At 43.3% G+C, this 25,076-nt stretch overlaps 1 protein-coding gene across 4 annotated transcripts in view; it reads right to left on the bottom strand.

Moving 5' to 3' along the window:
- Positions 1–25,076, bottom strand: part of ENTREP1 (endosomal transmembrane epsin interactor 1) — a 61,659-nt gene that overhangs the window by 1,839 nt on the left and 34,744 nt on the right. For 2 of the 4 annotated variants that reach the window (XM_079927160.1, XM_079927158.1), the window contains exons 3-10: positions 21,874–21,984; positions 14,602–14,730; positions 13,003–13,110; positions 12,749–12,882; positions 6,038–6,167; positions 5,786–5,864; positions 4,317–4,469; positions 1,782–2,074 (exon numbers count right to left, since the gene is read on the bottom strand). In XM_079927160.1, the coding sequence (XP_079783286.1) occupies positions 1,782–2,074; positions 4,317–4,469; positions 5,786–5,864; positions 6,038–6,167; positions 12,749–12,882; positions 13,003–13,110; positions 14,602–14,730; positions 21,874–21,984 (1,137 nt within the window). The remainder of the gene's footprint in view (positions 1–1,781; positions 2,075–4,316; positions 4,470–5,785; positions 5,865–6,037; positions 6,168–12,748; positions 12,883–13,002; positions 13,111–14,601; positions 14,731–21,873; positions 21,985–25,076) is intronic. The other 2 variants (XM_079927161.1, XM_079927159.1) reach the window with 2 other exon arrangements.

Raw genomic sequence — 25,076 nt, 5'->3', positions numbered from 1 at the left:
AAATTTTTCTAACACTCTGTTATTATATTTGTCTTTAAGGCTGTTTTTGTTTCCTGAGTAAGAAGAAAATTCCAACATTCATAGATGTCTACTGTTATTACATGGTAAGTTAGGACAAGTGGTTTGGATATTGGTAAAAAATTAAAATGGATATAAAAACACATTCCAATAATACTAGAGAAGGTGAAAATGTGCAAAGCTGGGTAGAGTCAGAAATAAAAGCTCCCTTGCCCTCGTCCCTGCCTCCTTCTGTCTGGGGGATGGTGTGGCATTATGATACCTCACCACTGGGATCCAGTTCTGGAAGCCCCGGCAGATGGCCCAGAGTCTACTGCAACAATCCCTGTACCTGAATTTTGATCCAGTCTGTGCACAAAGACCTCGCAAACATTTATAGCGATAGCATCTGTTGAACTATAAGTGCTTGTTCTCTTTCCCCAAAGCTACTTTCCATCAAGCAAGACTTTGCAGAAGGTCCAGACCCACAGCTCTGCAGATGCTCCAGCTCTTACCTCACCAGAACTTGGCAGCTCCAAATACTTGCTTCTGTTTTTCAGGCAATTGGGGTGAACAGAGGGAAGGAGGCAGGGAATGACATCTGGAGGAGACCAGGGACATGTGCGTGTAAATCTCTCTCCTACACAGGCTACCAACTGGAGCCTGACCTAGGACTACTGGTTGACCACTTTTTTAGAAAGCAAACAACAAAAGGGCCCATGGTTCATGTACCTCTTCACACGAGTAATCAGACTGTTCTGCTCCCCACGGTCCCCTGAGGGATGGGACAGAACCTGGCTTCTGGCTTCTGTAAGAAGAGGCCAGCAGGTGGGAAGGGGAACAGAAAGGAAAGTGAGGTGGGGATTTGTTCAATCTGCCTGAAAAACGTACCTAGGATCCAGTATCTGGCAATGACCCTGAGAATCAGGCCAACTCCACTCAAGAAGTATTTGATGGGCACATAATACCCACAGGCACAGCCGAGTAACACCCGTGAGCCACTGCGCACTGAGGTCTCCAACAGCCACCCCACAGACATGGGGCTACAGAGCAAACACCCAAAAGGTAAACGCTGCTTTTGAAAGAGGTGGGTGAGGAAAGCTGCGACCCATTCCCACTTCTCGTCAGAGGGAAATTCCATTCACTCAGAGATACGGGTGTAGAGACCACCTAGTCCAACACTTCACTTTAAAGACGAGAAACCTGACACGCAAGTGGAATATTTACGTTCCCGGTTTTATCTTTTCACAGGCTACTTGTTTGGGGATTGCCGTGTGTTTTTTAATAAATGGAAGGGAAAAGGTGTTCGTTCCTTTAAGTGTATCAGCTTAGGTAATCTTGCCAAACATTTCATGGGAACATGAACGGCTCCCAGAATCTTGCCAGTATTAAAATTCACATATGTCCATCATTGTTGAAGGGCTGAAAAAACGTGCCAGATCAAGGGAAACGTTCACCTTAGGAAATGGAATGTTAAAGGTACTCCACACTGCCCATAGCCCTTGCTTTCATCCCTGAGCTGCTCCCTTTTCTTTTTCCAAGCATGCTTCCATATCTCGGAAAAATCGGTTTCTCTTCTCTTGGGCCAAGAAGGCTGTGGCAAAGTCACATGTGAAAAGAAAGCACGCAACTTCCTCCTCTCCTTCCCCACACCTCCTAACCCCATTCCCCTTGATACAGTGACCATAGACTTTCTGTGCCTTCGACAGGAAACCAGAGAAGCTGCTTCAGCTGCTATGGAAACAAGTCATCGGATTCATGCCTGATATTAATAATATAACTACCTGTTCTAGAAAACTGGCACTTGTGATGGCTTCCTCCATGTACTCCTCATCGGACTTCAAAACAGATTTAATGTTTTCTACAAGTTCATGGATGTCCGGGGTCATGCTGCAGGAGGACTGCTCCAGGAACCTCGCCACCAGCAACTTGGTGTCCATGTAAGATTTGTAATCTATTAAAGACCTTGGTCTGCATCTCGAAGCCCGGGATCTCAACCCTCTTCTCAAGGTCACCGCAGCCAGGTCTGGTCTTCCCTCAGTCTGAGTCGCGGCTTCACAGCTGAGCACGGGGACAGCTGTGGGCAGAGACAAACAACACGCACCTTTTGGCCAAGCCCCGTGAACACACATCTGTACTTGAAACAGCACAAACCACGAAATTCCATGTGGAAAACATGTGACAAATGCTGACGGCCATGCACATCTTGCTTTTCCTCTTGCAGGAGGAAAAAAAAGAAAAAAAAACCCTAACACCTACGACACGAGCTTACTCCTTGAAGTGTAATTTCAATAGGACACGTCCCCCAAATATTTTATTGTGCCACATAAAACGCAACCATCAAGGTAAAGAGAGATGACAGAGAAGAGCATCCAGAATGCAAATCATGATGGAGCAATGGTTTCATGGGGGTGATCACCAATACATAGGGATGGTTTGGGCAGGCAGAAAAAACACAGTTGACTGATGGAAGAATGTTCTGGGGAGAGGATGAAGAAGCCACAGGAAGAGAGGAACTGAGGAGAGACGAGACTTGTGGCATGAATGGAATGCTCTGCTCACACTGACTGTACCTTTGTCCTAAACATCCTCAGGGGCACTGTACTGACTTATAGTATCGACGTCACACCATGGCTGGGAGGCGGCGCTAGGGCTGACTATTACAGAAAGAGAAATCTAGTGCAGAAAAAGTACACGTCATTCTGGAAGTCAACAGAGGGCCTGGGAAATCCACCACAGGCTAATTTCCACAACTACTACTTCAGCAAGGGTATAAGGGCTGGCAGAACATTACTGCACTGGCAGATGGGTAAAGTGAAATCAGGCCTGGTCTCCACATGTTCATAAGCCAGCCAGCAGCCTTCAGGGTACACGACACTGGAGATTTCAGTCTGTGAAGGTCTGACAAGCAGGAATTTAGATATTCAAGGAAGAAGGGAGGCAGGGGGTGGGAAAACAGGTGGAGGAAGGGGAGCATTCCTTTTCCTCTGGAGAAAGGCAGGCATGAGGAGTTCTAAACAGGGGTTGGCAGCCGTCTTCCTCGGCTGCCACGTGCACATCACAGAGAACCTGACTCTTCGCGGAACACTCACTACAGACACTCATGTGTGAGGACAGAGTCAGGGACTCCACTGTCGCTTGAAGGCGACCTGGTCCCTTCCACAGCAGAGGACTCCAACGGGTAAACACGTGTCATCCTTGCCCCTGCAGCGCTGCAGAAGGGAAGCGGGTTCTGGAAAGATCTCGTTAAGCTGTGTAGACAGCCAAGTTCCTGTGGAAGCTGCAGGTGGCCATCCCGAGTCCTCAGCTTGCCAGGTGGGGCAGAGAACCCCACGGTGAAGACAGGTCCGGGGAGCTGAGGGGCCAGAGGGCGCTCAGTCCCGGGCAGGACTCCTCCCCGCTCAGAAGCCGCTGGAGAGACAAGAGGAGTGTTCCCTCTGGCTCCCACACGGTCAGTCCAGAGCTGTAGCAAACAACACAGGCTGTCAGGGGGACAGAATACAACTAGGAGGTGACGTGGGGCCCGGGACAGAACAGGACCAGAGGGTCTGCAAAGCTGTATTTGCACAGAGCTTGAAAACAGCATAGGCAACTTGTTAGGACAAGTCACCGAAAGAAGCCTGTGCTGGTGGGATTACAGACTTTCATTTTCTTCCTTTATTTCCTCTATTTTTTTACAATTCTCTACAAGGAAGAGGTATTTGAAGATGTTCAGGCAGTCATATATTCAGAAAAGAAGATTCAATGTTATTTTCAGTTAAAAAATTTTTTTAATTAAAAAAATTTAAAATTATTCAAATAACATCTATACACAAACAAACTCAAAACAGAAAGGGAGAGAGATGGAGTGTGAGAGCTTCGCTCTATCCAAAGTTCTTAAAGCAAGGTCAGATTTAAATAATTCAATCTACTCATGCACAGTAAAAAGATAACTAGTGTTGAATTTCAGAAGAGGGTGGTAAAAAATACACCCCTTTGACTTTTTCCTGGAGAGAGAATGTTCTCTCCCACAGGACTGGGAGCATCTAGGAATCAGAACTAGGTTTGCACTGTCTTCTTCATGTGGTACCCAGCACAGTATCACATGCAACCAAACGCTTCTGATGACAGTGACTTGACAAGAAAAATTCTTAGCAGCCTTAAAAGACATGGTAGATGTCTACCCTTAACGTGCATGCAGAATACCTGATTTTCCCAAGACCTGTCAGCCCCCCTCCAAGCTCTCTCTTGAACCCCAGGGCCTTGGGTGGCCAGAGCCACTCGGCACCTATAGGCGAACAAGCACAGTGCCCTGCGAAGAACTTGGGAAATGACATCACCTCTCTCTGCAGAATGATGAAGCACAGGGTCACTCTTGGATCTCGTCCTCGGGGGCTGGAGAGCCCTCCGGTTCCTCGCCGGACACAGCTGGCTGGAGCTGGGAGTTGAAATGGCTGCGCCTTCTTCTCTAGGTGTGTTAGGACTGTCCCCACCTGATTTTTTTTTTTTTTTTTTTTTTAAAGAGGAGAAACAGAAATCATTTCTGTTCAGCTGGCACCTTCAACATGCTGGGCAGGAAACACTTGTGAGCCCAAACTTTCTGGGACAAGGGTAATACAGTTCATAATATTTGCTTAGGCTGTGGGCCCAGTAAGTTTTTATCTTGCAGCACCGTGAGAAATGCTGCCTCCTCAAACTACCCCTCCACACCTAAAACAAACGAACAAAAAGCTCTAAATCCAGGAGCAGAAAAAGAAGCCATGCTAAAATGCCTAAAGGTGCTTGGCGTCTTCTCCAGTGGAGCAGCCTCGTGCAGCATCGGAAAGGTCCTAGCCGTTTTACCCTTTCTGACAACTCAGGCTGACCTTGATTAGGTGGAAGGTGATGGGGGTACAGGCGGGGTGGCTGCCCTGGGGCTGCAGGCCAAATGCAAGCAGAGGGTGTGTCTACGGGCTAGGTTGGGAAACTCCCGGAAAGCCAAGTTAAAGAGCCAGTGGCCACTAAATGAATCAAAGCACTCTGGAACTGGATGACTGCTGTTCAGGAAAATAAAGTCCCATCACTTGTGAGCCTGACTCGTGGTTTGGGAAACTTTTTTAAGAAATGTAAGAATTAAAAACATACTTAGGAAATAGAACCCTGCTGCATAATTCTACTTAAGACGGAAGGTGAACAGAGCAGAAATCCATTCTAAATGGCGCTGCTGAAAAATTACCTCCACCTAAAATAGCTGAAAGTTGATCCATTATTTATCATCATTTGCAATTTTGTCCTGTGGACAGTTCTCTGGGCCATTTAAAACCTCTCCAAAGAGAGAAAGCGGTAACAATGTTCCCTTAGGTTACAAGGATAACTGTAAACGGACTCTAGTATTTAATGCAGGATTGCAAATCAGCATTTAGTACATGTGAAGGTAGTATGACCTGGGTCCTTAGTTATAAATCAGCAAATCACTCTGCAATAGGTAAAACTCTTTTTGTCTCTTTACAAGAGCTTATCTTATTTTAACAGGAGAAAAAAAATCTTAGATCAGAAAACACAGGAAAACCAAATTAAACTCTGTAATCCATTTCTGAAAAGTCTGGTTATTCGTAAAAGATTCTAAAGAGATCTTTATTTCTGTTCACATAGTATTTCCTACTTGTAAGCCCTAAGAGTTGATAATATTTTTATATCCAGAAAAAAGGATATAGCTTGAACCATTTGCTCCAAGAATATTTGACCTCCAACAAAATATCGTACAGATGATTATTTTACCATTTTTAGTCTGCTGAATCATGAGTTTGGGCAGCAAGAATGTATTTATTACCTTGAATCACTGGCATGCAGGTCGGTTCCAAAGGGCTGGTGGCAGCTCCTGATCCTTCTGGCATTTGGAATGAAGATCCCTGCAACACAGGAAAACAGAGCGTTGTCTGTTGATATTCAGCTCAGCCATCATCTGGACTGGAGTGAACTTGAAAAGATCTACAGGGCATGGTCCCTTCCCCACCCCGCTCTCTGTGTGGCTGCTTTTCCTACTTGCCGTCAATGTACCAAAGAGAAACTCTATGGACAGTACCTGCTGCTGGTCCGTCTGGCTCACCACAGCTTCATAGGGAGGCGGGGGGTCCAGAGGACAGAACACTTCCACGCCTTTGATTCGCGCTCCGTAGATATGTGGCAGTGGTATAACATCAGGACCGACCATCCTAGGAAGAGCATCCTGGCATCAGGAAGCATGTTCTGGCCATCTGATGGTCGTGTCTCCAGCATACTGGCCTTCATCTCTAGAGGGTTATCCACTGACAATGGGGAAAATCACTCGCCGCTCCACGCTACAACCTCCTGGTCCAGGAGCAGGGGAATAACCTAAGCTGCTCTCGGATGGAGTGCCCAGAATTCTTAGGCAAGTGACAACATAGAAAATGCAATACCATCGTTCCTTTTAAATTTACTAGTCAAAGAGCAAGCAACAATCCGTAAGAGACAGAAAGCGAATTAGTGGTTGCACAGGGGCTTGGGGAACGGGGGGGACGGGGAGTGACTGCTTAATGGGTACGGGGTCTCCTTGGAGGTGAGGAAAATGCTTTAGAACTAGACGGAAGTGATGGTTGCACCATATTGTGAATGTACTAAATGCCACTGAATTATACACTTTCAAAAGATTAATTTCATGTTATGTGAATTTTACCTCAATAAGAAACAAACAAACAAAGGATTCAGGGAAACTCAATTATTTGTTACATTAGTACATGACAAAAGTTTCTTGCCCGGGTTTCCCTCACGTCTGATTCATGGTAGAAACTCACTATTTGTTAAATAAATGTTTGAAATAATGAGTACATTTTTCAAAAAAAAAGTGAACAACATCACAGCTCAGAGACAAAGCAGCAATGCTGCAGGAGGAATCACAGAGTGCCTCTTCCTAAAGGTGGTCATTCAACAAACATTGATGGAGCGCTTGCTGTAGCTGTGGCTGTTGGCCTGTGGGTGAGAGACCTTTGATAGCAAAAAATAAAAACAAAAAAACCCACAAGATTTTCTGCCAGCATTCACAGAAGGTTACACACACACACAAATTATCTAGATAACAAAGAACCTAAATTTGAAAATGACAGTTAAAAATACATGAAATGGGGCTTCCCAGATGGTGCAGTGGTTGAGAGTCCGCCTGCCACTGCAGGGGACACGGGTTCGTGACCCGGTCTGGGAGGATCCCACATGCCGCGGAGCGGCTGGGCCCGTGAGCCATGGCCACTGAGCCTGCGCGTCCGGAGCCTGTGCTCCGCAACGGGAGAGGCCACAACAGTGAGAGGCCTGCGTACCGCAAAAAAAAAAAAAAAAATACATGAAAGTTTGTACCTTAGGACAAAACTTCCAGTTATAAAATACATGCAGATAAGTCCTGGGGATGTAATACACGGCATGGTGACTATGGTTAATAATACTGCATGGTGTATTTGAAAGTTGTTAAGAGAGTAGGTCGTAAAAGTTCTCATCACAAGAAAAAAAAAAACTTGTAACTATATGTAGTGATGGGTTAACTAGATTTACTGTGGTGATCATTTTACAATATATACAAGTGTTAAATCATTACTTGTTTACCTGTAACTCATACAACGTTATATGTCAATTATATCACAACTTTAAAAATACACAGAAGACAAAAACAACTGTACTCAGGCCATGAAGTGTTGGGGAATGAAAAAAAAGATAATAGCAAAAGTTTAACATTTGTTCTTGAAATGCAAAAATGGACATAAACTAAAGGAGACTGACGAAAAGACAAATTCTGGGGCCAGCTGCCTACAAGGGGCTGCTTTTGTTTTGTTTTGTTTTGTTTTGTTTTCGAAAGGTGCTCTCTGCATTTACGGTTGTTTCATTTGTGCCCATTTACAAAAATGCAATTGGTGGAAGAAAAAAATTGAAAAAGATGTGATATTCTGTCTTCCTAACAATAAAACTTCTGGAGTTCTGGGATTTAGAAGGATGAGACTCCTACAGCCTGAACGAAAAAGTGAGAAAGTGCTCCCCTTTTTTCCTGCATCTTTATTCAAAAACAAGACTCTCAGCTCGTGCTTGACCTGAGAGGAAGGGAGAAGGTCACGTGCTGACACCCCAGGCAGGGATGTGTGCAGGCTCAGCACATCTGAGGAGAGGCACCTGCAGGAATGGTCCCTCCCTAGCCCGGCTGGGAGGGGTCCTGGTAAAGTCATCAAGAAAGGGATATTCTTCTCCCTTAGAGGAGGACTTGCCCACGGGTTTCACGCCAACTCTCCATTCCAGCTGAAGCTGTTTAAGAACTATAAACACCAAGTGACTCCAGGAATACAGACCCTTCGTGGACCTGACTTTGAAGACTTTCCTGACCAATGAACAAGGCAACTTGTTTTACTCACTGAGACCTATGCACTCCTTCCTTCGGCTCCAGAGGGCCAATCTTTAATCCTTAATTAGCATAATTCTGTGAGCATCTTTCCGGCACTTACAATCCCCCCTCAGTCAACTCCCCATGCGTTTCTTCACTGTGGTGTCCTTGCCTGGAAAGTTCATCCCCCAGCTTTGCTTGTTAGCTCTGGTGCTATATATTTCATATTCCCAACCCAGTGGCTACCTATATGTTCCTATAGAAGAGAGAGGGCTTGCTTAGGACCAAGAAGTGGGAGGAATGGGCTTCACTTTAGATCCTCTAAACTACTACAGAATCTCTTCAAGAAGGAAAACTGGGGGGAGAAAGGGGGTACACTTTATCTAAATTGGCTGAAAAATGAATGGCTTCTATGGTGGTTATTACAATAACCAGCAAAGCCTCATTTAGATGGAAGATGCTGCTAGAGTTGATGTAGCAGGAAAGTTCCTTTCCTACTAAGCAACTTTTCCTTATTTGTACCACTTTTGGGTAAATAAGGATCCATGGAGGGAAATAGGTCTGTTTGCTACAGGTTTTCTTCGTGATCCCTTATGGTACTCAACCCAGCTATAGAGCAGAATCACCCAGGAGGGTCCCTAAACTGGGCATGGCCCAGGCCTTACCTCTAGAAACTCTGCCCTAGTTGCCTGTGGTGGGGCCCAGGTATCTGTATGCTGTCAGTGCTCCCAGGTGGTTCCAAGGCACAGCCAGGACTGAGACCACTGCTATGCAAAATGGATTATGGTGGTTGAAATCAAAACCCTGTTATATCTGGGAAAGGTGATCAAACTTTTACTGAAAATGAGTGTCTTTAGAAAACTGTTGCCTGATAAGGTAGGGGTAAGATTAAGGGCTAAATGTTTCTTAAGAGTGAGAAACATGCCAAGAACATCTGAAACCATGCAACTAACAATGGTAGAGCACGGTCTAAAGCTTTTGCCTGTAGAAAGATTTTTTTAGCCCATTATCTCATAACAATCCTCTCAGGAGTCACATGACAAGGCAGGTGAATGAGGAAACTGAGGCTCAGAAATGGTAAGAGATCCACCCAAGGTGACCCTTTTAAGAGACTCCAGAGCCTGGGCTTATTCAAATTCATCCCAAAGTCTCCAGGAAACCTTCGCTGGTTCATGCTCATGAGACCTCAAGATGAACAGGAAACCCAAACAGATCATGCAAAATACGTTCTGTTTTGATGCTACAAATAGGCCCTGAGAACTCATCCGAGGCTGATGGAGCAACTAATATGACCTTGACCAAAGAACGATCCTCCTCTGTGTGCTGAGAGAGCTTGGCCCTTCCACGGGGCACATGTTGGTAGGGGTGTGGGAGTGGGGAGTGAGGCAGGGTCGCCCAGCCCAAAGCTGAGCACAGAGTCAAGCCTAGGCACAGCCCAGCTCCACTTGAGTTTGGGTTTTGAAGTTCATTTGGAAAGGAAATGGGTGGGCCTTGTTGCTTTCACCTTTAAGAAATGCCCAGGTCAACCTGGCTCCCATGCGCTCATCTTCAGTTTTCTCTAGCAGGTAACATCCCACAGTATAACCAGGTCCACATTCACGAATTAGGTTGGAGACTTTCCTTTTTGACTCCTGGCTCAAGCCAACTTCTGAGACTGGGGGACTCCCTGGAGTAGAGGAGATGGGTTACACAGCCCCCTCCAGTACTTACAAATTGATTCACAAAGTAGATAACCATCTTTGGATAGAAGCCTTGACTGCAATCAGGCTTCTACTTATGAGAGTAACTTGAGAAGCCCTTTTTCAAGGAGATACCAATGCATGAAATGGTTGTATTTATAGAAATTAAATAAATAAAGCTCTTCTGAGAGGTCCTAATACCTTACAGGAAAACGGGAGCCTGTATTACGTGAAAACTCTTAACATAACTGATTGTGGAAATATTAATGATAAACATCTGTTAATATTCTTGCCTGCCTGCTTATAAGAAAGAAAATTATCAATTGGGGTTAAACAGCTAGTGTCTATGATGTTGATTTATACTGAGAATCTAGCAAAGTCAGTCAAATTTAAAAATATCTCTGATAGAATATGTATCTAAAGGTGAATAAATTTAGCCATTTAAAAAAGGAGAAGTGGGCAAGGGGCAGTGGGGGAGACAGGGGCATGGGATTAAGAGACACAAACCACTATGTATAAAATAGATAAGCAACACAAAATATTGTACAGCACAGGGAAATACAGCCATTGTTTTGTAATAACTTTAAATGGAATATGACAATAAAAATATTGGATCATTATGTTGTACACCTGAAACTAATACAATATTGTAAATCAACTACAATTTTTAAAATATACATAAAATGTTAAAAAAAAAAAGTGGCTGCATTCAGATATTGTAGAATTTTAGAAAATGAGGCTATTTGCCCATTGGAGATATGAGCTAGTGCTCCAGATATATACTTTAGGCCAAGCATTCTTGTTCTCTCAAGGGTGCTCTGCATAACCCCCTCCCCCATGTTCCTCTGGGAAGTTCTGGTTGGTAGAGCCCTTGATGACAAGCTTGTCTGTCTTCTTCCAGCTCAGACTTGGCCAGGGGCTGGCTCAGAGCTCAGAGGGGCAAATCCAGGGATGCACCCAGATCCTCAAAGACCCACAGTGATAAGCATGACTATGGAGGTGCAGAGAAGAGAAAGGAAAGAGGCAAGAAGGCCGGGGGATCCCACAGGTCAGCACTACTTCTAAACCCACATGACTTACTTTCCCTTTCTGCCACAGCATGAAATTAAATGTCTGCTGCCTCCTCTTAGGTCAACCAAGTGCTCACCCGCACCTCAGAGAGCCAAGGAACTCTTCTTGAAGAGGGCATTTCTCTCCCCAACCATGAAGTAACAGGCACTTTTACTGTCCTTCAATGTGCACTCTGCAGACAGCCTGAGATCGGGCTACGTTTTTAGCAAACGTGTCCTATGGTACACAAAGAATATGTGTTTTGTTGCTATGTCCCTCTGGCCTCTGTAATTCTTGGCTCATTTCCTAAACGACCAGCGAAGCCATCCTGGCCCCTGAAGCTTCGAAATTCCAGCCCACCAGTCCCTGTACAAGAGGGAGGCTGAGCTGTCCCCCAGGCCATCTGTCCAGCCAGCTGATGTCCTTTCCAGCTTTGCGGTCATCTCTTATTTCCGCCGAGGTGGGTGGGCAGGGGAGGGGCTAGAGTGGGGTTTAGATACGAGTCTGCGGGACAAGTCAGGAAGATAACCCATTGAAAAGAACATTAACAGTGTCTGGGTGGTGACTGGTGAGCTCTTTCAAAATGACATGTGGCTGCCCCGAGCACTAGAAAATGGATTTCCAAAAACCCCAAGCCTGACATCAGATTTGTCTGACAACTCTCCACGTGTACCTCAGGGTTAAAAAGTAGAAATTCCAAGCCCTCTCAACAGCAAGGGAAAGACGCTAGTCTTTCTTGTAGAATTCAGAGATTTGTTGTTTAGAAGTTTAAATGTAGGGTTTAAGTTTAAATGTAGGGTTGCTTTAGCCTTTAAATTCGGAGTAAGATCATCACTTCATCCTGGAAGCCAACCCTGACCAGCTGACTCTTCCTTCAAGCTCTCTGCAGCCCACTCACCAGTCTAGGTTAGGAAGTCCTCCTCTTGCACTCAAAATCTCCCTTTTGAGTACTACTGTGATCCTTTCAACACTCATTTTTAATGACCTAGACTGTGAGCTCCTTGATAGGGGGAGGAAGTTGGTATAACTCATTTTGAATTCCAATAACCCAGCACAGTAACTAGTAAGCAGCAGAGGATGGAGTAAATGTTTGTTGAATGAATAAATGAAGTCATTCTTTAGAATGGTACAATTCTAGAAGTGGCTAACAACCAAATGAATGCATGCAGCACTTCATCCTACAAATAATGATTTCTGAGATTTAAGAAACAGACGATCAAATTTCGAGCTAGAATTTGAAAAGGAGAATAAACACGATATCTATTTTTTTTCTAGACCAAGGAGATGTAATTAATAATTAACCTTTTTTTAATGGCTGGGAAGAAGTTCATGATTTGAGGACCTGCTGATGGTTCACAATGAATATCGATTTGGCCCGACTGAGAGCGTTTCCAGGGCAACAGCAGTTTTCAATCATGTCAAATTACAGCAGTTATCTCACTGGGTGTCAGTTTTCCTAAGAAGCTAATTGAAATTGAAAAACTATATCCTTAGGTCAAGGTTTGACTTTCCTTTGGTTTCATGCAATTTGTCAGACCAAAAAAGAGAGAGAAAAACCGGACGATCCTGGAAAATAATACAATGTCTAGATTTTGGAGAGAAGTCAGAGCCCATGCTGTGAGTTCTGGAGACCCTTCGGCCTCAAAACTGAGAGCAGCCCAGAGACCTGGGCGGGGGTATGTAGGGAGGATACCTGCGGTTGGTCCGGGGTGTGCACGAGTAAAACGTGGCGAAATAGGAAGGGGGAGGCACTGGCGGCACAAAGTCGTCAGGGTCTGGGATGCGTCTGTGTTCCTCCACTTCTTCCGCAGAAATCTGTGATTCATCCTAATTAAACAGCACCTCGGTTAGTCAACAGCTCGGGGAGAAAAGCAACGGATGACACAACAAGGTCCGAGGGTGGGATCAGTGGAGTCACAGACACCCTGCCGCCTTGCATGGACTTACGACGCAGGATCTTCGGGCTGCAAAGATCTGAAGGTAGCGAAGGGCGGCTGCCACCAAGCAGACGGTGGTGGTCAGGGCATTCAAGGCACACAGGGCGAAAAGGACTTTCTGGAACCAGGAAACAAGGACGCACCTGAGTACCTCAAAACTGAGGACCAGAACGCAACATAAAAACTTTAAAAAATAATAATAATACTGCCCCAAGGAAGACAATTCCCATGAGAAAATGCATGTAAAGGACTTAGATGGTGTTTGGCTCATGCCGGGTGCCAAACACACACTGGTTATTATTAACACTGTCATGCAATAGTGTGTACTTCTTAATTTTAAAAACTTATCTTAGAAGATTCCTGTCCCGGGCAGACCTGGTATTACCATATTTCTTTTTGCATCAGAATCCTGTCTGGAAATATCCCTTCCAGCAAAGTACTGAATTTCTCTTCTGAAGTCAGCGTACCCAGTGATAGCAAATCCCAACCTCCCCCCTCCCACAGACTCCCACCAGGACAGCACGCTGCTTAATTCGTGGCCACTGATTCTATTTCAGGAGCCACTGGCAGAGCTGCCCCGGGCACCCAATGAAGACAACACAGGGGGCAGGCTGGCCCGAGTGTCAACAGGGCTTGTCTCCTCTAAACACATGTCTCAAAATAGCAGCAAAGCCAATTCCAAAAGTTTCTGTTGCCACAGTCCTGGCTGCTTAGCGGGGCTTTCCCCAAGCAAAGTCCTGGCTCAGAAAGTTTGGGAGTGACTCAGCTACCGAAAATCCAGAAGCCAAAGAAAGAAGGCCATTTTCACATCCTCCAAAACTCAGACAGCTGACCGCTTCTCTCTCTTTGCTTAGAGACTCCTCTTCCCCACAAGAAAATAAACCCAAAACAAAGATCTAAAGAAAGCCATCAGTGACAGACCATCCAAAAGCTAGTATCTCAGGGTTCACCAACTGAGCTTGTCACTCACTGGGCTAACAGACCTTAAGTCAGGACGTGATTTTTATCCAATTCCCTAATAAAGGTTAATTTTGTATTTCTCTTCAGCTGGTATCATTTACTTTTCATCTCTTTCGCTTAGTATAGTTGCGGCCTATTAAACAAGAGGTAGTGTCTTGACTTTCTCTTGTACTTTCTGGCCAATACATCTCCTTAGTCTACGTGTTTTAGAACGGCAGCACTCAACAGCCTACAGGATTCATTTAAGCCAACAAAGGAGCATTAGAACAATAACAAATGGGCATGGACTTTAGAGGTTCTGCTAAAACTACATCTTATATGTGTAGCTACAACATGGGTGTGTATGTGTGCATATGTGTGCGTGTATATGTAAATTCACATACGTACACATATACATGTGTATGCATTTAGGCTCCTTTACATTTTTTACTAGCTTATAATTCTTGAGCACAAAGAAGCTATCCATTCATAACTTAAGAGAAACACAATAATCTGTGGGTTCTCAATTCTGTCTCTAGGTCACTGATAATTCTGCTTCAATAGGATTATTTGAAGGAGGTAAAAAAGGAGGAATATTTCAGGGAGCTTTGCCTTCCTTGGGGTCTCTGTGGTGTAGTTACTGGTGGGGGATGGAATCTATTCCAGATACCTTGAGTAGAAGGTGAACAGCACTACAAGGCTGAACTGGGAAGAGTTTCAAGGCATTTTCTTTGTCTGTGCATTTGGCTGGTTGAAATTCTTCACAACAGAAGCAAATCTTGCCTTCACCTAAGTCCACCTTAAGGGGAAAAGGCAGAACAACAATTTAATTATTAAGTAAGAATACACAGGCCACACCATGGAACACCAATCCTACACAATGAGATATGGCAGGGTTCAGTGTCAGGCAACGTGTACATCAGTCAGGACAGACTAGGGTATGCTGGGTAACAACCAGCCCCTAAATTTCAGTGGCTTAATCAACCAAGGTTATTTCTTGACTATGCTACATGTCCACTGCAGGTCAGCAGAGGGCTCTGCTCATCACATTCCCTTAGGGACCGAAGTTGATGGAGCATCTACTATCTGAGGATTGAGGGTCACTATGCTAGAGACATGGAGAGCACATGATGAATTGCACATCGGCACTTAAAGCAGGTTTACAAGGTAAAAGGTAGGACACTCAGTTAAATTTGAATTCAGATAAACAGGTCATTCCTTAGGGTCAGTATGTCCCAAATATTGCATGAGATATGTTTATAGTAAAAAACGATTACTTTTTATTTGAAATTCAAATTTAATTTGGCGTCCTGTGTTTTCACTTGCTAAATCTGGTCACCCTAGCTTAAATCTTCCTCTTGGAAATGACACTCCTCACATGAGCCCAGTTTCAGTTCCAAAGTAAATCATATGGCTCCACTTAATCCAAGAGGGCAAGGAAGTTCACTCTACCACGTGCCTGGAAGAAGCACAAGGTCTATTTGGTGAACAGTAGCCCTAAACCATGTAGGCTTAAAGAGATCTCTTAGTTCACATCTTCAGTGTGTTCATAGATTCTAGTAGAAGTTTTCTTTATTTGAAGTGATACCATTACTGACGAGTAATCTCATATATTTTTAGTGAGATGCTTTGCAAACTTTGGGTCACTTTTCCAAGTTTCCATTGAGTCAGATTGGGAACATATGAACTGGCTGATCTGGGCTAATAAGACCCATAATTTGGGAGCAGAGGTTCATTCTTACTTGCTCTGCAGCTTGAGCTGTTAAAGTTGGCTATTCTATTTTGGCTAAACAGAAAGGCCACACCTCTTTCATACTTGTTCAATTAAATAGGCGGCTTTGACTTCACTAGCTGCAAAATTCGTCAGGAATCTTTAAGAATGACTGAACATTTACAATGCTTTTGTTGCTTAACAGAAAAAAAAAGCCTTTTTTCTCATTGAATTAAGATTCTTATCCTCTAGTCATAGTGGAAAATTTCATGGTAGTTTCCATATAAGGAGGAAACTTAGTTCCTTCTAATATAAGTTGACTAGGAAGCCAAAGGGAAAAATTTGTACCACTGGATTACACAATTTTTGGTTTGGTTTTCTTTTTCTTTTGAACTGCAATTTACATACACAAATCATAAGCATACCATTCAAGGAATTTAGAGCCATGCATATCCCTCTGTAACCCAAACCCTTATCAACATACAGAACATACCATCACCAGAGAGAATTCCTTCACGTCCCTTCCAATGGACCCCTGCCCACACCCTCCAAAGAGACAACCACTGTTTGGATATTTTTTCCATATAGATTAGTTTTGCCTCTTACAGAATTCCACGAATCCTAGAACATTTTTTATTCCTTGTCCTTAAATCATATTGAAAGGGACGCATTACTAAAATAAACACGGATGCCCAGATTTTTTATAAATTTTGCCTCTGATAAAAAGAATTACAACTAGAGTTACCTCGATGGCCTCCATAATCTATCAATTCACAACTACTTTGGTTTCTGTCTTTTCCTGGTTTGTCCACAAGAGATTGTTATCTCAGCGACGTCCCCACACCTAGATCCACGACTCCACACACAAAGGCACAAGGCTGTTTCTGTTTGAATTTTTCTTTCATTGTCTCACATTTTTGAAGGTACATCCTGCTGCTAATATCTAGATTCTTGGCTTCTAAAGGAAAACTTCTGTGGACATTCAGACAGGACTTCCCTAGGCAGGTGGGAACTATTCTTTCCCCTCAGGGATCGCTGACTTTCTCTTCGTTGCTCTTCCATAGTTAATCATATCCTTACACCAGGCTAAATTCATAAGGTAAATATTACTCCCAATGGGCTTCCTCCTTGAAAGTCTCCTGCTGAGAACTTCCTGTTTTAATACTAACAGCATTATTTAGTATAACAAAGAAGCACCTAATAGAGATGATTCATTCTTCTCATGTCTCCATTCTGTTCAAGTACACAAGGCCCTCTCTCACCAAGCAGGAACCAAGCTCACGTTTTTCAACGCGACACAGTGCAATTTCCATTTCTTACATTGTATAAGCCTCAAGATCTTACCTGAGGACTTCACCTCCCCTAGGTAAGACTAGGTGTCATCTTACAAAGTACTCCCTTCCCACATGAGTCCATTCTTAATCCAAGGCATTATTTTAAGACAGAAACCAATCCTGTGTGGGCTGCACATACAGAAACCTCAGCTCTCTGGAAACTTTGGATGGCAAGATTTTCCAGGTAAGTGATAATTAATCCTTTTAAACAAAGGATCTTATCTGAAAGTTAATCACTATGCAAACAATAATGAATATCTATCACTGTGCCCAGCTGATATAGGAAAGCCCTGAGGCTTCATGCAAAATGATTCTAGGCAACCGTGCCTTTTGTGTTCCTCATTCTTCCTGTTTCTGACCCTTCACCTGCCTTCTTAATCCCATCTGCCCAATATTTCTGAAAACTTATTCTAACTTCTCTTCAATGTCTTTAACCATCTGCAAACAACCCTGTCGAATCTCCCCATTCTTAAATGAAAAAAATCCCTCTTTCATACTTGACACTATTACCTGAAGCTGTCAGATCCTCTCCTTCCTCCCGTCATCAATCACTATCATGGCTCTCTATCCTAGCTGCACGTTAGAATCTTCTGGGAAGATTTCCCCAAAATGACGATGCCATCTTTAGCAACTAGGGAACTGCAAATTACAGTAACGGTGAGATCTTGACTTAGCCCCATCAGACTGGCAAAAAATTAGAGGGTAACACTTGTTGTAGGTAGAGGGTTACCGGTAGAAATGTAAGTTAAAGCTCTTTAATAAAGGAACTGTCCATACATTTTAAATTAAATATACTTATTCCCAACCACTTCGGAAAACCGTTGAGCAGTTTCTTTTAAAGTTAGACGTACGTTTACCACATGACCCAGCAATTCCATACTTATGTATTTACTCAAGAGAAATGCAAACAGGCCCCCAAAAAACATTATACAAAAATGTTCACAACAGCTTTGTTCATAACACCCCTAAACTGGAAACAACCCAAATGCCCATCAACAGGAGAACTGATAAAACAAACTGTGCTATTTTTATACAATGAAATATTGCCCTGATTAAGAAAAGAGAGTGAGAAGGGAAGAGCAAACAACTGATATGACCCAAAAACATGGATGAATCTCAAAAACATCATGCTGAGCTAAATAAGTCAGACACAAAAAGGTACATGACTCCACCTGCATGAAGTTCAAGAACAGACGAAACTAATCTATGGTGAAAGAAACTGGAACAGTGGTTGCCTATGAGAGAGTTGAGACTGCCTGAAAGAAGACAGCAAATAACTTTCTAAAGGGATAAAAATGCTCTAGATTTTGTCTGGGGTGTACACATGAGTGTATTTGTCATGATGAATGTAGACTTTGGTCAAAACTTAATGAACTGCACACTTGAGATCTGGTCATTTCGCTATAGATTTTATCTCAGTTTTTTAAAAAAATGGATAGAATCAGCAAATGGTTGAATGTGCTATAAAAAAAAATGAGATAAACAGAAGAACAATCCTTGTCCTGGGAGCCTGCTCCGCTTAGGTCACAGCCCCGATGGAGATCTGCAGAATAGTATTCATAGCAGCACTGCTTCTATCTGTCAAAACCCAAACCACAACGGACAACAAGAAAATAGAGAACTGACTTGTTCAAAGGAAAAAAGGGTGTTAGAGCTGTACCTAATATATCTTTAAGTGAGAAAAACAATATGCAGGGAAGTGGATACAAAAGCTCCCATTTCTGAAGAATAAGTAGTGAACAACCCCACCCCATACACATCTACATAAGGTTACATGAGCATGAAACATGAAAGGAAATCCCCCAGCTTGTTACCGCGGATTCAGGGTGACTGGTGTAGATGGTGAGGCAAAGAGGGAAGGAGAGAATCCCTTCCTCAGAAAGACTCCACTTGCCAAATACGTTCCCTAATGAAAAACAATTACAATATGGTCCTGTTGATGAAAAATTAGGTGTGTTTTTATCCATAAAGACAGTGCAAAAAACCTGTCAAATGGTTAACTATGATGTCCCCAAACAGTGAGATTTCAAATGATTTTTAAGTTCCATCCTACACTTTTATGGCTTGTCCAATTATATAATTAGAAACAATCCCAGAGTTGGTTTTGTGGTGGGAAAAATTTTTAATTAAAAATACACTTTAAAACTTAAAAAAATACTGATGCTAAGACCCCCACTCCAGGGCAGTTGAGAATCTCTGAGTATGGGGCCCAAGTCTGGGTATTCTTTAAAAAGTTCCCCTAGGTGATTCTAACAGGGAGTCAGGGTAGAGAAGCACAGAATTTCTCAGAAAAGTCAACCATATAGACCCTTATGCCTTGTAATTTGGCTTCTGTTTGTTCCAGAGCCAACAGTGATCTAACCACTCAGGCTAACTAACTACTAACTAACCACTGCCCTTGGAATCCTCTCCTCTCCTGGCTTCGACCCACTCCCTTTATTTATTTATTGTTCAAGGCCCATCTCAAATACCTACGTTCCAGGTATCCTTTTCCCGTCTTCCCAAGAGTAGAAGTCCTTCTTCTTTTGCACCCCCAGAGCACTGTGTCTCACTCTGATGGCTGACCACAGACTCCTTTGCTTTGCAGTTGGGCATTTATTCATTCCCTCCACAAACACTGATCAAGCACCTGCCATGGTTATCCCACTCCTCTTGCTACGTGATAAACGTCTAGGTCAGAAACGATGTCTGACTTTTCTTTCTACTCTCTGCAGTTTCTAGCATGGGGTCTTGCATATAATAGATACTACTCTTTTATCGAACTGTCTTTTAAAATATTATGACTTTTCACTTCTAGCCTGTCTGTTCTCTTTGCCGCTTCCAATTTTCTGTGTAATTAGTAACAGGAAGAACAAGCCTTGTTTAAAATTTATTTTCTGGGAACTCTATGTATGTAAAGAAGTCTGTGGGAGGTGCTGTTGAAAACTCCCAAGAAAATACAGAGCCAGACACTGTTCTTAGGAAGATTCCAGACCAGGAGAAGAGAGAAGAAAGGTATATGAATACCTTTAGTCCAAAAAAGGAAAGAGAAATGCTTCAGAGATGTACAGATAGGAATTCTGGAAGATTACCTTCCCTGGGGATCAGGGACTATTTCCTTAAGAAGATCACTGTTGAATGAGGCTTTAAAAGGCTGACACCATTTGGATGAACAGGGATGTAAGGGACAGGGAATGGTCGGGGGAGAGACAGCATCGTCAGAAACAAGAAAGTAGGGCAGGAGCTTGGGTAATGACATGCGGGTTCGGGCTCCATTACAGGGAGTGTGAGTTGCTGCAGCAGGAGAGCAGGATGAGGGCAAATGATACAGGGCCTTAAAAACCAGAAAACATTGTGAGCCTGTGCTTCCAAAACTTACACTTATTAAGTGAGGGAATGGCAAAAATCAAACAAATTTGTGAAGGGTTGTTAAGGAAGAGCAATAGGTTTTTAGTGAGTCCAGGAGGAGCTTTCCTATCTGGGAAGGCCATGAGTTTCACTGCAAGGACCTGGTCACAGTGTTTTGAGAAATGTGGCAGCCTTCTTCACTTGCATCCTGCTGGTTTTGAAAGGGCGAGATTGCCATGGAACCAAGTTCCAGATAGATGAGGTTTACTACAACCTGTAAAGAGTCCACTTCTTTTGCTTTGTGCCACAGGGAGATATTTGTTACAGAAAAGTCCTCTTAAAAAGTCCAGAGATGGCCAACAATTCCACCTTCCAGGCACATATTCCAGAGAACTGACCCATTTCCGTGGCAGCATTGTTCACAATAGCCAAAAGGTGGAAAGAACCCAAGTGCCCTCCAATGGATGAAGGGTAAACAAAATGTGTCCTCTATATACAGTGGAATAGTATCCAGCTTTAAAAAGGAAGGAAATTCTGATACCTACTACAACATGCGTACATATTGAGCATGTTATGCTAAGTGAAATAAGCAATTACTAAAAGACAAATACTGTATGATTCCACTTATATCTGGTAACAAGAGCAGTCAAATCCACAGCGTCAGAAAGAGTGGTTGTTGGGCTTCCCTGGTGGCGCAGTGGTTGAGAGTCCGCCTGCCGATGCGGGGGACACGGGTTCGTGCCCCGGTCCCGGAGGATCCCACATGCCGCGGAGCGACTGGGCCCGTGAGCCATGGCCGCTGGGCCTGCGCGTCCGGAGCCTGTGCTCCGCAGCGGGAGAGGCCACAACAGTGAGAGGCCCGAGTACCAGAAAGAATGGTTGCGGGAGGCCAGCGGGAGGAGGGGATGGAAGAGTTCTAGAGATCGGTTGCATAACAATGCGAATGTACTTAACACTACTGAATGGTTAAGATGCTAAATTTTTTGCTACGGGCATTTTACTATAACAATTAAAAAACAGGAAAAATAGAAATTGACATAGTACAGGTCCATAACCTCTTATCCACAATTCTGAAATCCAAGAAGCTCTGGAAACCAAAAATTCTGGATTACATTCTGTTGTCCAGACTCCACTGGGACGCTACAGAATAAACAGTAGATGCGTCACATCTACCTTCTAAAAATTGGAAAAACTCTGAATGCTGAACACACCTGGCCTCCAAAGGTTTCAGATAAAGGACTGCTGACCTAAATTCTGATAATATTCATTTTTCCTCTTTAGATGAGAGCGGATAGATATTGACTGTGGACAACTGATCCATCTATTCACTAACTAATGATGCATGTGGTTCTCCTGGCTGGTCCCTGCTTTGGAAAAAAAAATTGACAACCTGAGTAAAATACTTAGCAGGAAGCTCTTTGTTTTGTTTTCCTGCTTCCTTTGACCAACTTCAGGTTTCATTTTAAGATGCTGCCTGGTCCTGGGTGTTGCCAGCCACACACTGGCACCCGGGAAAGCCAGGCAGGCCAGGGTCGGCCCAGGCGCACAGTGATGATTCAGAACTGCTTACCAGATCACACCTGGGCACGCTGGACACGAACTGGGCCCCTTGGCAGCCTAGGATAAATCCGGCTAAATTCAGAAGGACACACACCACAGAGAGCAGCACAAAAAGGTTCACCTGAAACAGCAAGAAAAGAGGCAGTTAGAAAAAAGACCGTGGCTAAATTCAGAGATAGTTTTGTCTGAGTAAAAAAAAACTCACATTCTTTCCCTAGAGGAAACATTAAAAAAAAGTCAGAACAATGTTTTTAATGTACAAACTTTTTTTTTCCATTCTTTAGAATGTTTTAAATTGTGCTGAGGAATGTCCCTGACCCTCAAGTCTTCTCAGTTTCCAGTCCCTATTTTTCTTGCTCTTTGCAAATGAGGGCGTTCTGTTAGCTGTACACTACCTTAAGCCATGGCTATTTCCTCCTTGAGCCATTGTTATTTTTTTCTGACTTTTACAGGATCATGGTAACTAGACAAATGGAGAATTCTAGAATATAAGTGGAACCCAGGAAAATCAAGGAGCTCAGAGCCATTACCAGCCAGAAATCACAGTATGTGTGAAAATAAAGATGAGTCTTTTTTCAGTTCCAAACAGTGTTGGTACTAAAGAAAAGGTGTGCAGTGATCTTCCATATACTTGTATCCAAAGTTAAATATTACAAATACTACCCTAAATGATTAAGAATTGACAGAAATCAACCAAGAAGCCAGTATTTACTTGGCGCAAATTAGAGACTACAAAGGCTTTTCAACCTGAGAACTCTGATTATTGTCAAAATCAAACCTTAATGTAAATATAAAAGATTGGAGCTAATGATTATCAGTGTTAGAACCAAGCAACATTTCAGGTAGCTGATATGTCAGAACTGGCTGGCAAATGAGTTCACACGTGAACTCTACTACAGAAAGCTCATCCTTTATTGCTGGTATTCCAAGAAGCTTGAAAGTATCTCCCCAGACCCAGGTTATGAGTCAATATTTAGTATCACATGATGCCACTTTTCTTAAAAGGAATTCTTCCTTCCTCTCCAAGAGGAGCTTATGAATTATAAATACCGAGTGACTCCAGGAATCCAGACCCTTGCTGGACTTGACTGAAGACTCTTTCCTGACCAATGAACAAGGCGACTCGTTTTTCACTGAGGAATCTGGCTTCTGCTTCTCTCTTTTTTTGTTAATTTGTAAAAGGACTGTGTGCCCTGTCATCAAATCTTGAGGAAAAAGCTGGAAGCGGCTACTGTGTTACTGTTTCCCAGGCTAGATTCTTCCAGGTCTGTAGTACTTGACTTGCACTGTGCCCCCTTGCAAGAGCCCCCTCTTGCACTGCCAAAGCTTTTGGGAAAATGAGAATGCATAATTGGCAAAAGACAGGACATGGTCTTCTAACATGGGCTTCTTTCATGCCCTGGCAGTTGCTATGCAAAGAGACCTAATACATCTGGAATCTTCACACCCAGCAACACAATAATTGTTACTATGGGGAAGTCTTGAACTTGCCTTTAGAAATTTTTTTTTAATGAAATATCAGATGCCTTAAAAAGAAAACATGGTTATAATCCTTATTCCTACCAGCCCACCACTAATCTTCATAACTGAAACTTAGCAGCATCAGATATGGAGCGGGTGAGAGTTCATTACCCGACACTAGACCCCAAATCTCTCCATTAAAATCTTAAATCCAGCTCATCAAAAGACACCATTAAGAAATCAATACAGGATTTCCCTGGTGGTGCAGTGGTTAAGAGTCCACCTGCCAATGCAGGGGACACAGGTTCGAGCCCTGGTCCGGGAAGATCCCACATGCCGCGGAGCAACTAAGCTGTGCGCCTCAACTACTGAACCTGTGCTCTAGAGCCCACTTGCCACGACTACTGAAGCCCACGCGCTTAGAGCCTGTGCTCCGCAACAAGAGAAGCCACCACAATGAGAAGCCCGCGTGCTGCAATGAAGAGTAGCCCCCGCTCGCTGCAACTAGAGAAAAGCCCACGCACAGCAGGGAAGACCCAACACAGCCAAAAATAAAATAAATAAATAAATAAATAAATAAATAAATAAATAAATAAATATATATATATATATATATATATATATATATATATGCTTTTTTTTAAAAAAAAGCGTAGTTGCCTGTTTTGGGGAGGAGGAGTGGAGTGAGGGGCTGACTGGCAAGAGATAAGGGAATTTTCTGGAGTGATAAAAATGTTCTATATCTTGTTTTGGATATTGGCTACATGGGTGTATCCAACTGCTAAAACTTAGCTAACTGAACACTTATGATCTGGGATTTACATAAATTATATTTAATATATATTTTTTAAATAAGGAAGAAAATCCTGAGTACAGCTGCCAAGACAGGAGTGTGAGATCATATAGTGAATACGATCTACTTCTAAAATGTCAGAACAACAAAAACAAGACGAGAGAAGGCCCCAGGGATTCACTGCCTGGTGGGCTTGTCTTCTCTCCTACACTGGAGGGGCTGCTAATGAGAAGTTAAAGCCACATCACCAGAATGCCGCCCTGCAAACCCCAGAATGAGGACATGGGCCAAGGCACACGGCTGTGTACAAAATAGCCGTGCACTGTTCCCCAAATTTATCCCTAAATTTGGCTTTTTTATTACTATTATTAAAACTCTGGCCAAACATTGGCCAAATGGTCATCTAATTACAGTAAGTCCCCTACATACAAATGAGTTCCGTTCAGAGAGCGTGTTGATAAGTCCAATTTGTTCGTAAGTCCAGCAGAGTTAGCCTAGGTACCCAACTAACACAATCGGCTATATAGTACTGTACTGTAATAGGTTTATAATACTTTTCACACAAACAATACATAAAAAACCAACCAACACAAAAAATAAAGAAAACATTTTTAATCTTACAGTACAGTACCTTGAAAAGTACAGTACAACAGCGGCATACAGGGGCTGGCATCAAGTGAAGAGGCAAGAAGAGTTACTGACTGGAGGAGGGAGAGGAGGTGGGAGACGGTAGAGCTGAAGGATCGTCAGCCATAGGAGACGGAGGACAAGCTGCCATTTCACTCATGCCTGAATGCATGTTCGCATCTTTGAAAGTTCTCAACTTGAAGGTTCGTAGGTAGGGGACTTACCGTACTCTAGGGGACTTACCGCACTCTAGTGTAGACCACTGTGGTATATATCAGACATGGCAGATATTAGGATACCAAGCATATCTCTTTCAGAGGTTGGATCAGGCT

The sequence above is a fragment of the Stenella coeruleoalba genome, assembly GCF_951394435.1.
Source record: "Stenella coeruleoalba genome assembly, chromosome: 7".
NCBI lineage: Eukaryota > Metazoa > Chordata > Mammalia > Artiodactyla > Delphinidae > Stenella > Stenella coeruleoalba.
This window is presented reverse-complemented; position numbering and strand designations above follow the sequence as displayed.